Here is a 15409-nt window from a genome sequence, read left to right as displayed (position 1 = left end):
CCTATACTTCCCAGTGACTCCATCTGGTAGGCACCAATGTGGCGAAGTCTGATGTGATTCAGCGCTGAGCAGAAGCAGAGATGTTCCGGTGTCTCTTACTCTGTAGTTTGCTTACAGCTTCTACAGATTGTATTGTATGGCATTCCCATCTTCATTGCGTGCGAACCGATCGCCTAATGTCCCGTGGTGACTGCCGTGATCCTGCTAATATCTCGCTTGCTGTTGGATAGCAGTTCACTGGTTCGTTTTTTGTCGTACCTCGGCCAACATTCCTTTGACCTTCTGTGATTACTGTTACTTAGACATTCTTTGTTAGCTATCTGCTTGAAGTGGTCATGGATCCTTGTCTGGATCGCGTTTAGGGAGATGGGTAATTCGAAGTCTGTACTTAGCCCTGCCGAGCCTGCACGGGCAAGTTTGTCTGCATTTTTCGTTTCCTGGGATCTCGTTGTGTCCCGGTACCCAGGTTACTTGTACCTCATTTTTGTCAGCAAGTCTATTAAGGGCCTCCTTGCATTCTGCCACTAGCCGTGAGTTTGTTTTCACAGCAGCTAGGGATATTATAGCCGCTTGGCTATCCGAGTAGATCCGCACTCTGTTGTCCCTAAGGTCCTGCCTTACGGAGAGTTCCACTGCTTCCCTTATGACTAGTAACTCAGCCTAAAAGACCGTCGCTGAGTTTGAGAGATTGAAAGCCTTTTCAATTCCCCAATTTGCAGCGTAGATCCCAGCCCCTACGCCGCAGCTCATTTTTGAGCCATCGGTGTAGAGGGACACCTCGTTCTCCACTACTACTTTGCCCCTACTGCAGTCTTCCCTTGATGGGTATGAGGTCGAGAATGCGTTCCCGAATTTCAACTTCGCGATCATGTAGTCGGTCTTAACGTCTGTGTTAATGCCGCTGCTTCCAAGGATCTTGCCGTGCCCGGCGCCGTAACCCACTGAATTCGCTCAGTGGTGATGATGTCTTTCGTAGGCGTGTCCATTTGAGCGTTCGTTCCCTCCCCGGGTTCCGAGATCACTCTTAGGCTTCCTGGGAAGTGGGTGTCAACTAGTAGCTCTAGTGACTCCTCAATTGTCGTCGAGGCAGAGCCGTCTGCTCTGTTGATCAGGGTAGGGCTTAAGGGCCCTTTGGCGAGAATTTTGCTTACTCGCCATGTCCTTTATGCCTTTTAGTGACTCGCAGTAGTTTTGCCAGGACTCTTTCTTGGCCTTGTATACTGCCTTCTTGTAAATTTTTTGTGCTTCTTTGTATGTTCCCCAATCCCGGGTTACATAGCTGTTGTTGAAGAACTTTCTCGCGCTCTTTCTGAGCTCGCTTAGTTCCTTTGTCCACCACGGTGGGTATTGCTTCTTCGAGAATGTTAGATTACAAGTCTCTTTGAAGGCGTTATTCAGAATATTTGTTAGGTCCTCCACCTCCTTGTCGAGTGCCTTTGCAGTGGATATAGTCTTGATCCTCCTGCCGTTTACTTTAGATTGGACAATTTCGCTGAATTTGTTCCAATCCGTCTTAGGGGGGTTCCTTCTTGGCGCCTGTTTATTAACTGGTGTCGTTAGTTCAAAGAAAATATACCTATGGTCTGAGAAGGAGTGTTCTGTTGATACATTCCAGTTCTCGACTTTGTAATTATTGTGTTCTATTTGCAAGAAGAGATCTAACACCTCTTCCCAACCTTGTAAAGATGAAGGTCGACGTATTACCCTTATTACATACCGTAACGTTTCTACAAATGATACTATCAAAGAGTGACTCACCTCTTTCGTTGGTGTCTGAACTCCCCCAGAGCGTGTACCAGGGTCGTCTTCATTACTTCGGCCCTTTGCAGCAGCTTGACTACCGGTTCAGGCGCCATGTATGCCGATGCAATCATGATTCCGCTCCCATACGTCGCCACGAATCTGGTCACTGCTAGGTCAGGTGTGCTGAGATTGGGACATAGAAAAGCATTAAATTGATTCTTAATTACTATGCAAGCTCTCGACCTACCATTTGAGTTTGTGGACAGTAGTGTGTATCCTGGGATCCTTAGTCCAGCAACGCCCGTCCCTGGTGCAAGGCTCCTGTATTAAACCGATGTCGATATCCCTCTCCCTTAGAAGGATCGTGAGATTAGCTGAAGCGTGCCAGGTGCGCTTGAGATTAATCTGCACGATTTTCGACAACGATGTTGGTGGGGGTGGCGTCAGCTCTGAGGATGGTCCAGTCCTCTGTATGGATGTCTGGGTTCTGGGCCCTCAGACAGGCAATCACCCTGGCGCGGTCGGCTTCTTCCTTCGGTAACCAGATGCGAGCTCTGGGTCTCCTTGGAATCTCCCTGGCGTGGACTAGCCTTATCTTAAGGCCAGCCCTGATCTTAGCCACACACTCCGCCAGGAAGCTTCGGGAGAACCCGTCGTCACACCTGATGAACCGGTGCCCCCTGAGCACGTCTGAGGAGTCGAAGGAGGGGATGGCTCCGGTCGGCATGCTAATCAACCTGTCGGTTACCATGTCGGCCAACTTGACCTCGATCTCCTCCCACTTCTCCGACAGCAAGCGACCGTCGTCATTGAGCTCGTCCATCAAAGCCATAGTCACACTGTCTCTGGCCACCTCGCTAAACTTCTTTGCCTTGCTGACAAAGTTGGTAGCTCTCGGCTTGCCCTGTAGGTCCTTCGCCCTCCTTCGCCTGACCGAATGCGCTTCGCCTTTGAGGGCTGGAACGCTGATTAGTTTGCCGTTTTGTTTGCCTTATATTCCGCGATCTCCGCAAGGAAATTGGCTTTGTCTTTGGCGTCCCGAGGCTCGGCCTTGCCCACAGCCCCGTTCTTGGCTAATTTGCCGAGAACAAAGTGGGCTCTGTTGACCCTCGTTCGCCTCTGGTGATGCGACATTTTCGCCATCACTACGGTGGTTCCCAACTGAGCCCCACCTGTGTGTTTTGATTGGGGAGTGGTACTTGCTTTGACCCGGATTGCGACTCTTCTTCGTCGGTCTCCGATGATGCAAACAATTTTCAGCAAGATGATTGCTGCAATGAAATTTGCACGTATAAACACGAGTGAAAACATTTTGCTGCAAACAAATAACTTGCTAAGTTTTTTGCAGCAATATTTGTTGCTTGTCGTCTGTATACATTTTTTACCGCTATCTTGGTTACGTCAGTCGAAACAGCTATGCAAAAGTTTGGGTGCAAAACAAAAATTTATTGAAGCAAGAAATTTTCTTGCAATATTTGCATAGGTGTACCCATTTGTGCAAACTTTTGCTGCAAATTATTTTCAACTTGCTGCAAATTGTTTGCATCGTGTGTTTCTAGCATTACAATACATTTTAGATTATAAACAAAACAACAATGTTTGACTAGGTGTTTACTTGACCGGCAAATTTATTTGTTTCGCAGAAAATTATTCAAGGTTAGCAAGAAAACTTAAAAAAAAATTTTAAGGCGGAACACAAACCAAGAAGAAATCCACAATAATTTTTTTTAAAGTAAGACATAACAAAACGCTAAGAAGAAAGTCAGTAACGAAAACAACAATAAACAAGAAAATATAAATAGATATTGATGCACTACTGTCAGTACACCCAGGTGGCCCTTGCCACCCATGCCCTTACCACCCATATCCAGCCCATGCTCTTTAGGGTTAGGTGTTAGTACGCGCGAAATATAGGAAAGATTACGAGAAAATAAACTACCAGCGTGTTGCCATATTGTTTGTTTGAGGTTAGGATTAAAGTTTTCAGTTTGGGAAGACTATCTACGTTAGAGATTAGTGTGTACATTAAATATAATTATCATTATAATTTGCACACAAGCCTCTAAAAGGTTGAGTACGTTACTGAACTAAGGGTATATAGAACCTAGTATTTTCATTTGGTACGTGGAAATTGAGCTGACCTAACAAGACTGCACTTTCCACGTCCCTACGGATAAGGTTATAAATAAAGGTAATGACTAACATAATTCTACGGTTGGCTACGGAAGGTAAGTTAATTTTAAGGATTCTGTTAGAATATGACTTTGGCTTCTTTGGCCTGTATCCCAATAAACCGCGTACATCGAAGAGTAAAAACGTCTTTTGAAATGATTCTATGCGTTTACTGGTGATGACGTACTGAGGGCTCCAAACGCAAAATCCATATTCTAAGATAATATAAGAAGTGCAGCAGCGTAGCGAGAGCGGGAGAACGAGAGAGCGGGCGAGCGTGGTAGTAAGCGACGGCGCAAATAACGGCAAAACGGAGAAGGCACAAAAAGGAATGGAAAATATGCTAAAGCAAAGCAAAACTAAATTCTGAAAATAAACGCAATGTAGTACACATTTTATAATAACGGCATGCATAAGCGAAGTGAACGGGAACTAATTTTAAAACAAAATTGAAGATGGTTTAAGCAAAATAAGACTCAAAACAAGAACGAAAAAAAAAATTTACTTGTGAAGATAAAAGATAATGTTATAAAAATTATAAATATTTTTCTTTAAATCAACAAAGTAATGCCTTATATTTACATTCACATATAGATTCTATAATTACAGTTTATATTATATTATATTATAATTTTAGTCAGAAGTTTGCAACGCAGTGATGGAGACATCTCCGACCATATAAAGTATATACATTCTTCGTTTAGACGTAACGTAACGTTTAATATAACATAACTGGGCTGTTGGTTGTTGCATATCTTCCAAAAACTTTACAAACTTACATATTTATTTTATTGCATTTAAAAAAAAGTTTTAATATTTACATACTTCGCTCTTCTTTTTAGAATTTCGATGCTATTGGCTCAAGTTGTGGAAGGGTTAATCAAGGAAATATTCCGTCAGTTAATCCTATTAAAGCAACACCTCCCATGTGGCGTTGCTCTAAAGTTATGCAATTACAAAGAGAGGTACATCCTACTATTTTAAGTTCTTTGGAAGGAATTGTAGACCAAATGGTTTGGTTTCGAGAAAGCTGGACCGAGGAAGTTCTTCGACAACTGCGACAAGGTTTGATAAAATGCTATGCTATAGCATTTGAGAACAGAAACACAGTTGCTTATGCCACTATTACTCCACACACTTTACATTTTGTCAAAAAGCTTGGTTCAACATTTGGAATTGGAATAGAAAATGTCCCAGGAACTGTAACCTCTTCCGTTTCTAATTCAGCCGCCTCAGAATCTCTTGCTCGTCGTGCACAAGTTACGTTTCAAGATCCAGTATTCCAAAAAATGAAAGAGCAATTTACTAATGATTTCGATTTTACAAAACCAGGTGCTATGAAATTGCACAACTTAATATCGAAGTTAAAAACATGGATTAAAGTCTTGGAGACTAAAGTTAAAAAGTTGCCAACATCATTTTTAATAGAGGACAAGTGTAGATTTTTATCGAACTTTAGTCAAAAAACAGCGGAAGTGGAACTACCCGGAGAATTATTAATACCTTCATCATCGCATTACTATGTAAGGATTGCCAGATTTATGCCGCGTGTGGAGATTGTACAAAAAAATAATACTGCTGCGCGAAGATTATATATACGAGGAACTAATGGTAAAATCTATCCTTATCTAGTAGTCCTCGATTCGGGTCTGGGTGATGCACGCCGAGAAGAACGAGTATTGCAATTGAAACGCATGTTGAACTACTACTTGGAAAAGCAAAAGGAAACAAGTAGACGTTTTTTAAATATTACAGTACCACGCGTTGTTCCAATATCTCCACAAATGCGGTTAGCGGAAGATAACCCAAATAGCATCTCATTACTAAAAATATTCAAAAAATGTTGCTATGATGTACAACTAGATTACGATATGCCGATTGTAAAATATTATGAAAGTCTTTCTGAGGTCCAAGCAAGAGGAACTCAAACTACCCATACAATTTTAAGAGAAATTTTTTCCGAAATTCAAATGAATATGGTTCCGACGACGTTACTTAAACGTTGGGCTTTGAAAACCTTTTTGGCAGCTACTGACTTTTGGCATTTTAGAAAAATGGTAAGTTAATTATTTTATTAACTATATTAAACATAAATAAATTTTTTTTCATATATTTCTTTTTAGCTTACCCTTCAGCTGGCCTTAGCATATCTATGTGAACACGCGTTGAATTTAACACGTCTTAATCCAGATATGATGTATCTTCACCAAGATTCCGGACTTATGAATATTTCGTATTTTAAGTTCGATTTAAATGATGATAAGTGTCAGCTTATTCAACATAGATCTGTACCATTTCGTTTAACTCCTAACATTGGTGAATTTATTACAAGCATAGGCATTATCGGACCTTTGTCAGCGGCAATCGTAGCTACTGCTCGTTGTTTCATTCAACCAAATTATAAGTTATGTTCAATACTACAGACAATATTACGAGATGAAATAATTGGTTTACAAAAAAAAGGATTTAGAGAATGTAAACTAATAGAAGGAGTTGGTGATCGTTATCCCGAAGGAAACTCTATGGAGCATACAGTTAATGTGGTGAACACAGCGGTAGAAATTATTATGTCGCGCTTTAACAAAATTTCCTACTTTGATAGCATTGAAAATAAAAAAATTTCTGTGCTTATACAATCTGCAAAAAATACAGATAATTTGTGTCGCATGGACCCTGCTTGGCATCCTTGGCTATAAAGATATTTGCCTATTATTAATCATTAATCTATTATATATTTGCTTCAACTCAAAATTCGTTTTTTTGTAACAATAAAATACATTAAAGTGGTTTTTATTGCTACTATAACCAAATATACAAGATTTATTATACATGGATAAAACAATCAATCTTACATAATACTCTCATACAATTGAAGTCTGTGTGTTAAGTTTTCTAAGCACATGAGTGAACTAAGTCAGTTTTATCGGGCAGATTGGTATTCAGTTTTAATATGCGTATCACCTCTTTCGTTGCTCAATAAAAAGTTTAATCAATACTTAAACTAGTTAAATTCATCAGGCGATTTAATTATATATTTTGAATATCAAACTCTAGTTTGCTTAGGTTAAAAGACCATGGTGTTTTTTAGAAGGTCTGGAAACTCGACACCAAAAACATAATTTTTTCTTTATTTTTAAAGATATTTTTCATTTTAAATGGAAAAATAATCTCAGAACATCAGCAAACAGAAATTTATATTGTGACAACTCGGCCTCTTCGGATATCTATAATATTATTTATTAATTAGAGTTTTTAGTGCCTTTACTAATTGGTATCTGTTTTTTTGTTTTTGCAAATCTATTGATTTTCTTAGCTAATCTATTACCATTAAAATGTTAATAAGGTACTTAGGTAAAAATCTAGTGTTATGATTGGATGTTGATGAACGATCATCAGTACACTTAAGTGGCCTTGAGAACCAATCGCGTGCTTGTTTGGTTAAGGTGTTAGTAAGCGCGATAAAAAATATAGAAAAACGAGGAAATGAACCACTGGCGTGCTGCCGATTTTTTGTAGCATGCGTACTAAGTGGGTCAGGATACAAGTTTTTCGTTTCGGAAGGCTGTCTACGTTAGAGATTAATTTGTTCAAATCATTATATATATTTGTTGCATGTGTACTAAGTGGGTTAGGGTTAAAGTTCTTAGTATAGGAACGCTATCTACGGCAATGTTAAGGTTCATTCAATTCAAAAGATGTTTTACAATATATAGGTACGGTATATGAGATCTATTGAGGTGGAAATTGAGCTGACCTAACAAGTCTGCACTTTCCAGGACACCACGGATAAAGTTACAAATAAAGGTAATGCATAGTTCTACGTTTGGATAAGGAATGTAAATTAATTTGGAGGAGCCTATTAGAATCTAACTGCGATTTGAGACTTCTTTGGAAAAATGATGGCGTTGTCAGGATTAATGTTCTCTCAACACGTATAATGTCTTCTTCTTCCAGGTAAACCTTAAAGGCAATCCACGGGTATGACTTGTCTACAGCTGAGTTATTTTTGAGAGCGATGAATTTAGCAGAATCCACCCTGAATTGCACCTGTTTATATAGCCAAAGCTTTGCTATATTTATGGGAGATCTTTTTATTGCTAATTGGGTTGGGTTAGAAAAATTATTTAGGGTCACTGAATGGTGTAAGTACACGTTAGAAACGTATGTGGAAGCGGTAGCGCTACAAAGGTGCCCTCGACACGGATACGATATCAAAACGCGTTCGATCTACTTTCCACAATGGAATCCCACACCAAAAAGTGATAGAGGGTGAAAAGGTCACATATGCTTACCTTACATGTGCTTACCTGCATACACTTGTGATCGGTCAACGCAATAAAAAAGGGGAGGGATGAAAAAGTCACAGTTAGCTGAGTGTACGAAAGGACACAGTCACGAACGATTCCACAATTTTAAAGGCACCAGAAAGCTCTAATACCCCGTCTGCATTTAAAACACTAGCAATCACGGGGTGATACATTAAACCCAAAACACGAACTTTCGGATTTGAAAATCACTTACTCTCGTCCCCAAAAGGTTGCATATATACGAAGACGCCTAATTGAAGAGTTGACAAAAATGCTAAAGGAAATATAAGAATAGGTGGGGTGATTACAATCCACAACGAATAAAAACTTAGGTGTTCAAAAGAAGAGCAAGAAGCTCCTCCATCCATTCATAACTCACTCTGAACTAAAGTACGAAGCGCCACATAACACATTGGGTGAAAAGTCCCGGGCCTAACATAGAAAATGCGTTTTTTTTTTGTTTAAAATTTGCTTTATTTATTAAATTAATCTTTATCTAGAGCAAATCAATCATTCTAGCGCCGCTCTTTCATTTCATCCACTTATGTAGAACAATTTTTCTTTTGCCTCAAAATAGGCCTCCATTTTCGTGATAACTTCTTCATTGGTGGAAAATTTCTTACCGGTGAGCATTTTTTTCAGGTCTGCGAACAGCAAGTAGTCCCTGGGATCCAAACTTGTGAATATAGTGGATGTGGGAGCACGGTGCGTTGTCTTGATGTGAGCAAACGCTGCAACCATTTTGAGAAGAGCTTTATCATAGTCAAATTCTCATTCTATATAAATCTAAAACATTCTTTTGATATCTTTACGATGTCAGCTAACTGACGCAACTTTACTTTTTAAACATTCAAAACGATTTTGTGGATTTTTTTCATGTTTTGCGGTGTTACCTCCTCATTTGGACGTCCACTGCGTTCTGCATCTTCAGTGTCTCTACGACCATGTTTAAAGTCAGCAAACCAACGTTTTGTTGTTTTTTTCTGATAGAGCGGAGTCCCCATAAAACTTTTCAAGCCAAGGCTTTCCTTGAATGGTATGTTTTCCCATCAAGAATCAGTGTTATATCAAAACACAAATTTGTTTTTGATCCCTTTTTTTTTTAATAAAAAAAAGTAGCGTCACTCATAACACAATAACTCACAAACTAATGAATAGAATATCATGAAATTTTAAGAGCTGTCTTATGAAAGGGTGCCTAATTGTTAACATTATTTATTTACGACCTGCCCAATGTTCCGACTAACTTCAGAGTACTTATGTACGTTGACGACGTCAAGCTTTGCGGGCACTTTAAGGACTTCGTTTGCTAATCGGATTTACAAACAGATCTTAAGGGGTTACATATGTACATTTTTTTAAGTTTTATTTTTTAATGTAAATATATTGAAGAATATACACAGAAAGTTTCAGTTAGTTCCAGTGAATATTTCCTGAGTTATAAGTAAATTTGAAAAGGCGTTTCAGAGTGCTATATGTAAAGTGCTCCTATGTAAAGATTGCAAACTCCCTCACATTGGGGAATTTTGGAAGTGTCGGACGCAGAACTACCGCCCACCTTCGACGGCACCCGTCCCTGGCCGGAATTTCAGCGCCTTTTAGATGACATGGCCGAGGAATACCACTGGTCAGAGAGGAAGAGGTGCCGGAAGCTGTATACAAGCCTTCGAGGGCGTGCCCAGCGTTTTCACGCCACCCTCCCAGAGGCCACACTCCGCTCGTATGACGCCGTAACCGCCGCCATGCGCGAATATTTCACCGTCGGCAAGCATGCCGGCTATCACGCCTTTCATAATCGGATGCAAGGACCACGAGAGTCCTTCGAGGACTTCGCAATGGAGCTGGAGCGTTTAGGCAGATGCGTCCTGGGCGAGTTACCGCCCACGACTTACAACAGCATCATAGTACAACGCTTCATCGATGGGATCCGGGAGACCGGATACCAGGTCCCTATCATCAGCAGCAATCCGCGCTCGCTGACCGAGGCTCTGGACATGGCCTGCCGCATCGAAGCACAATGTCGACGACGCCCAGCGGCCACCGTAATGACTGTCGCCGCCGTGCCTACAGCCGATCACTTCGGCGCATCCCGAGGAGGAAATCGAGGCCCGCACAGAAACGAAATGGCCGGCCCAAGCTCCTCCCGGAATCCCGTGTCGTCCTAGGGAAACTAACTACCGTCAACTTCTCGGGGCGGAGGTTGACATCCCACACCGAAAGCCCCAGCGAATATCCGCTCCCCACGTCTCCTACCCCTCTTTGTGCACGGAATCCTGGACCGGAATTCTACCTCTGCGACCCTTCGCCGCACACCATTGCGTCGCCGCCGCCGCCCAATGAGCAACCTGGCGCCCGCCACAGTCTTCCTCCTAAGGGAGTCGAAGCCGGCCTGGCCCCCTTGCTTTCGCTGCCGCCGCCCAAGAGTGCCGCTCCGTCCCAGAGCATAGAGCTTGCCGCAATCTAGAATACCGCCACGCTGCGCCGACCAAGAGTGTCGTCGAGCACCGCCAGAAGAACTGTCCCAACGGGCCCCCCCTCAGAGGAGGCGCAGGCCGCCCGTTCACAGTTGTCGCAGGAGCCAGCGCCAGGCACGATCGCCTGCCGCCCGCCGTTCTGCCTTTCAAAAGAAGTGCCCGGACATGGCACTTCCCTTCATACACGGAACCCTGGACCGGATTCCTACCTCCGCGACCCTTCGCCGCACCTCATTGCGCCGCCGCCGCCACCCAATGAGCAACCTGGCGCCCGCCACAGTCATCCTCCTAAGGGAATCGAAGCCGGCCTGGCCCCCTTGCTCTCGCCGCCGCCGCCCAAGAATGCCGCCCCGTCCCCAAGTGTAGAGTCTGCCGCAATCCAGAATACCGCCACGCTGCGCCGACCAAGAGAGTCGTCGAGCACCCCGAGAAGAACTGTCCCAACGGGCCCCCCCTCAGAGGAGGCGCAGGCCGCCCGTTCACAGTTGTCGCAGGAGCCGGCGCCAGGCGAGACCGCCTTCCGCCCGCCGTTCTGCCCAAGGACTTCGATCCGAAATACGACCGCTGCCGAGTACTATGGAACAGTATCTCCGCCGCCAGACGAGGAAGAGGATTCGGACCTGACCCATGTGGACTCCACCTTGAGCTGTTTGTTTGCCGAACGCCCACCTGAAGAACCACCACCCATCCCCTTAACTGCGGGGAACCGGAGAAAACCTGGAAATCCTGAGCTTCGCGGGATCCAGCCTCCACCTAGTCAAGCTATGTATACGTGTAGTGCCGCTAGTGGCCCACATTTACATTGTTTGATGTTTTTACAGAAGCATCCGGTTCGCCTCATCGTCGACACCGGAGCCGCTGTCTCTTTACTAAATGGTAGCGTTCTGCCAGAACGACTGCCTAGCACACCGTGCCGAGTGACTCTACAAGGACCCTCGGCAGAACAATTCGTGGCCACCGCTCGAGTCAACGCCAGACTGGAAATTGTCGGAAGACCGGTCACCCACGAATTCTTATTGGTGGAGGGCAGCACTCCTAGCCTCTTGGGTATGGACTTTCTGTTGCGCCATGAGGCCACCGTGGATCTAAAGGATCTTCAGTTACGACTCCCGTGGGGATCTCTGCCGCTATATGCCCCGGATACCCAGCATCGAAATTTGCTTTATTCGACTGCACCCACCAGTATCCCGCCACATAGCGACACCCACGTAGCAGTGCGATGCAGGTCGGAAAAACTGCTTCCTCTGGCTTTGCTGGAACGTGGGAAAAGTTCTCAACTGCCACCCCATGTTCTACTAGGCAGCACTTTGGTGGACACCTCCAACGACACCAACACCCTGCACCTAGTGAACCTTAGCGCACAGGAATACCTGCTACCCGCGCAGATGATAGTGGGACAGGTGGAGCCCGTGGAACCCATGCCCACCTCGATCCCAGAAGTAGACGGGGCCGGAGCATCCTCCCACGCAGAGGTGCCCCCGGATTTGCCGGCCCACCTTCACCCAAAATGGACGGCACTGATCGGCCGTTTCCACCGTGTGTTTGCCAGAAACGACGATGATTCGGGACATACCGATTTAACACGGCATGTCATAGACACGGGTCAATCTCGACCCATTAAACAACCAGTGCGTCGCATAGCGATGGCAAGAAAGGACGAGGTAGAGCAGCTCGTCGCCGACATGAAGACTAGAGGCATAATTCGGCCGTCCACCAGCCCATGGGCCTCGCCGGTTGTCCTAGTAAAGAAAAAGGACGGTTCCACACGGTTCTGTGTGGATTATCGACGTCTGAACGACATCACCGTCAAAGATTCATACCCCCTACCGAGAACGGATGACATCCTCGCCACTACGCACGGAGCCTGCTGCTTCTCTACCATGGACCTCCAGAGCGGCTACTGGCAAGTGGAGATGGACGAGGACTCTAGACCTAAGACCGCGTTTACGTGTGACGCTGGTCTGTTCGAATTCAACGTAATGCCGTTTGGCTTGACCAACGCGCCAGCCACCTTTGAGAGATTGAGGGACAGATTGTTCTCCGGTTCTACAAGGAAATTCACCCTGGTGTACCTCGACGACATCATTGTACATTCTCGTACCGCCGAGCAACACCCGGACCACTTGCAGCAAGTCTTCGATAGATTGCAGAACGTAGGGCTGAAGCTGAGCCCCAACAAGTGTCATTTCTTTCGGACCGAGGTTAACTATCTGGGCCACAATGTTAGCCGCCAGGGCTTACCAGCATTTTAACACGACCTTCTTAAATATATTTTTTAGCATTTAATCGAAGATTTGTTCTCTCCAATAAATAATTTATTTTTTATAAACAATTTAAGGCGGAAATTTCGGTGAAAAATCGATTTTTTTACGCAACTACCATTTTGTCAAAAAAAATTATTATTTATTCCTTCGATTAATTACTACTAGATTCGTATTTTTGTAAGTCGGAACAGGCCGGATCGCACGACTATATCATATAACAACTATATCATATATAAAGGATATATAAGGATCGTAAAATTTTTATAAGAAAAATTATATGCATTTTTACTTTTGCAAAAATTTACCAATTTCAATTTTGTAATATTGTTACGAAAACCGCTAGATTAGAATAATCCGCGATATTTGTAACCGTTGGCAACGCGAGAAACCGCGAAATCCGTTATAGGCGCAATTATGAGAGCTTTTGACAGCCAGGATGCCTGGTCTCTCTAAGCGCTCTCGATTTCCTTCTCTTCTTCTTTCGGACGTGTCCGGAAAAGCACGCGTCTCTGATCACCAATAAAGAAAAGCTAAGTAATAACCACCTTTCCACATGGGGCCAAGTGTAGATTTGGACGAGTGAGTGGGTCAGACCGGGTTCTAGGCAGCCACACCTAATAAAAAGTTCCGCTCGGCTTTCCGTAATGAACTTTGCCTGTGGCCCAACAACAACCACGACAGAGAAAATTCGTTACATTGGTGCCAGGTGTGGGGTCACTAGGGTTTGCGAAAACCCTGACCTAAGAAAATGCCTAAGAATTCCGCTCGCCACCGCCTTCAGGCCTCACCCGAAGGTGGTGAACAGGGAGAGCTGCGAGAAGGAGTCGCAGCGATGGACGCCGTGAACCGATCCGTCGACCGCTCGTTCCGGCGAATGGAGCAGAAAGTGGACGCATTGGATCAGTCGGCCCACCTTAAACTGGAGCAGAAGTTTGAGCAAATGTGGGCGACTTTTGAGAGGACTATGCTGGGTGACCGTTCTGGAAGCAACGGCAGCCAGCAGGCCCTCCGTTGACATTCTGCGAGCACCCCGCGCGTAGTCGAGGCATCGAACGTGGACTCCGGACAGGCGCGGCAGGTGTTTCATCGAGGGATGGGTACCAGGCCAGGTGCAGCACCAATCTGCGCCGCCTACAGCGTGCGACCTAACCTCACATTGGGGAATTTTGGAAGTGTCGGACGCAGAACTACCGCCCACCTTCGACGGCACCCGTCCCTGGCCGGAATTTTGAGCGCCTTTTAGATGACATGGCCGAGGAATACCACTGGTCAGAGAGGAAGAGGTGCCGGAAGCTGTATACAAGCCTTCGAGGGCGTGCCCAGCGTTTTCACGCCACCCTCCCAGAGGCCACACTCCGCTCGTATGACGCCGTAACCGCCGCCATGCGCGAATATTTCACCGTCGGCAAGCATGCCGGCTATCACGCCTTTCATAATCGGATGCAAGGACCACGAGAGTCCTTCGAGGACTTCGCAATGGATCTGGAGCCGTGGCCACCGTGATGACTGTCGCCTACAGCCGATCACTTCGGCGCATCCCGAGGAGGAAATCGAGGCCCGCACAGAAACGAAATGGCCGGCCCAAGCTCCTCCCGGAATCCCGTGTCGTCCTAGGGAAACTAACTACCGTCAACTTCTCGGGGCGGAGGTTGACATCCCACACCGAAAGCCCCAGCGAATATCCGCTCCCCACGTCTCCTACCCCTCTTTGTGCACGGAATCCTGGACCGGAATCCTACCTCTGCGACCCTTCGCCGCACACCATTGCGTCGCCGCCGCCGCCCAATGAGCAACCTGGCGCCCGCCACAGTCTTCCTCCTAAGGGAATCGAAGCCGGCCTGGCCCCCTTGCTCTCGCCGCCGCCGCCCAAGAGTGCCGCCCCGTCTCCGAGTGTAGAGCTTTCCGCCATCCGGAACACCGCCACGCGACGCCGACCAAGACTGTCGTCGAGCACCCCCCAAATAACCGATGTCCCAACGGGCCCCCCTTCAAAGAAAGCGCCCGGACACGGTATTTCTCTTCATTCAGGGCTTACCAGCATGCCCAGAGAAGGTTCGAAAAGTTGGATTGGATTGGACCCGCCATCGTCGTCCGGCGTCACTCTGACCTAGTGTACGAGATCCGCTTACCGAGGAAGCGTACCACTAGGACCGTTCATGTCAACCGCCTGTCACCCTATCGGGATCCGAATCCCGAATTACTCGGCCAGGAGGCTCGAGTCTGAGAGGGGGGTAATGTAACGAAAACCGCTAGATTAGAATAATCCGCGATATTTTTAACCGTTGGCAACGCGAGAAACCGCGAAATCCCTTATAGGCGCAATTATGAGAGCTTTTGACAGCCAGGATGCCTGGTCTCTCTAAGCGCTCTCGATTTCCTTCTCTTCTTCTTACGGACGTGTCCGGAAAAGCACGCGTCTCTGATCACCAATAAAGAAAAGCTAAGTAAT

At 45.4% G+C, this 15409-nt stretch overlaps 1 protein-coding gene across 2 annotated transcripts in view; it reads left to right on the top strand.

Annotated features, from left to right (window-relative positions):
- Nipped-A (Transcription-associated protein Nipped-A) overlaps nucleotides 1-6725 on the top strand; it is a 321958-nt gene extending 315233 nt beyond the window's left edge. For both annotated transcript variants that reach the window (XM_086834335.1, XM_086834337.1), the window contains 2 exons: nucleotides 4758-5972; nucleotides 6039-6725. In XM_086834335.1, the coding sequence (XP_086690461.1) occupies nucleotides 4758-5972; nucleotides 6039-6611 (1788 nt within the window). In that variant the 3' untranslated portion in view covers nucleotides 6612-6725. The remainder of the gene's footprint in view (nucleotides 1-4757; nucleotides 5973-6038) is intronic.
- The last annotated feature ends 8684 nt before the right edge of the window (nucleotides 6726-15409 follow it).

The sequence above is a fragment of the Drosophila serrata genome, unplaced genomic scaffold (genome assembly GCF_035046125.1).
Source record: "Drosophila serrata isolate PLE 108 unplaced genomic scaffold, ASM3504612v1 contig_34, whole genome shotgun sequence".
Taxonomy (NCBI): Eukaryota; Metazoa; Arthropoda; class Insecta; order Diptera; family Drosophilidae; genus Drosophila; species Drosophila serrata.
The sequence above is the reverse complement of the archived record's forward strand: the minus strand, read 5'-3'. Positions and strand labels throughout refer to the sequence as shown.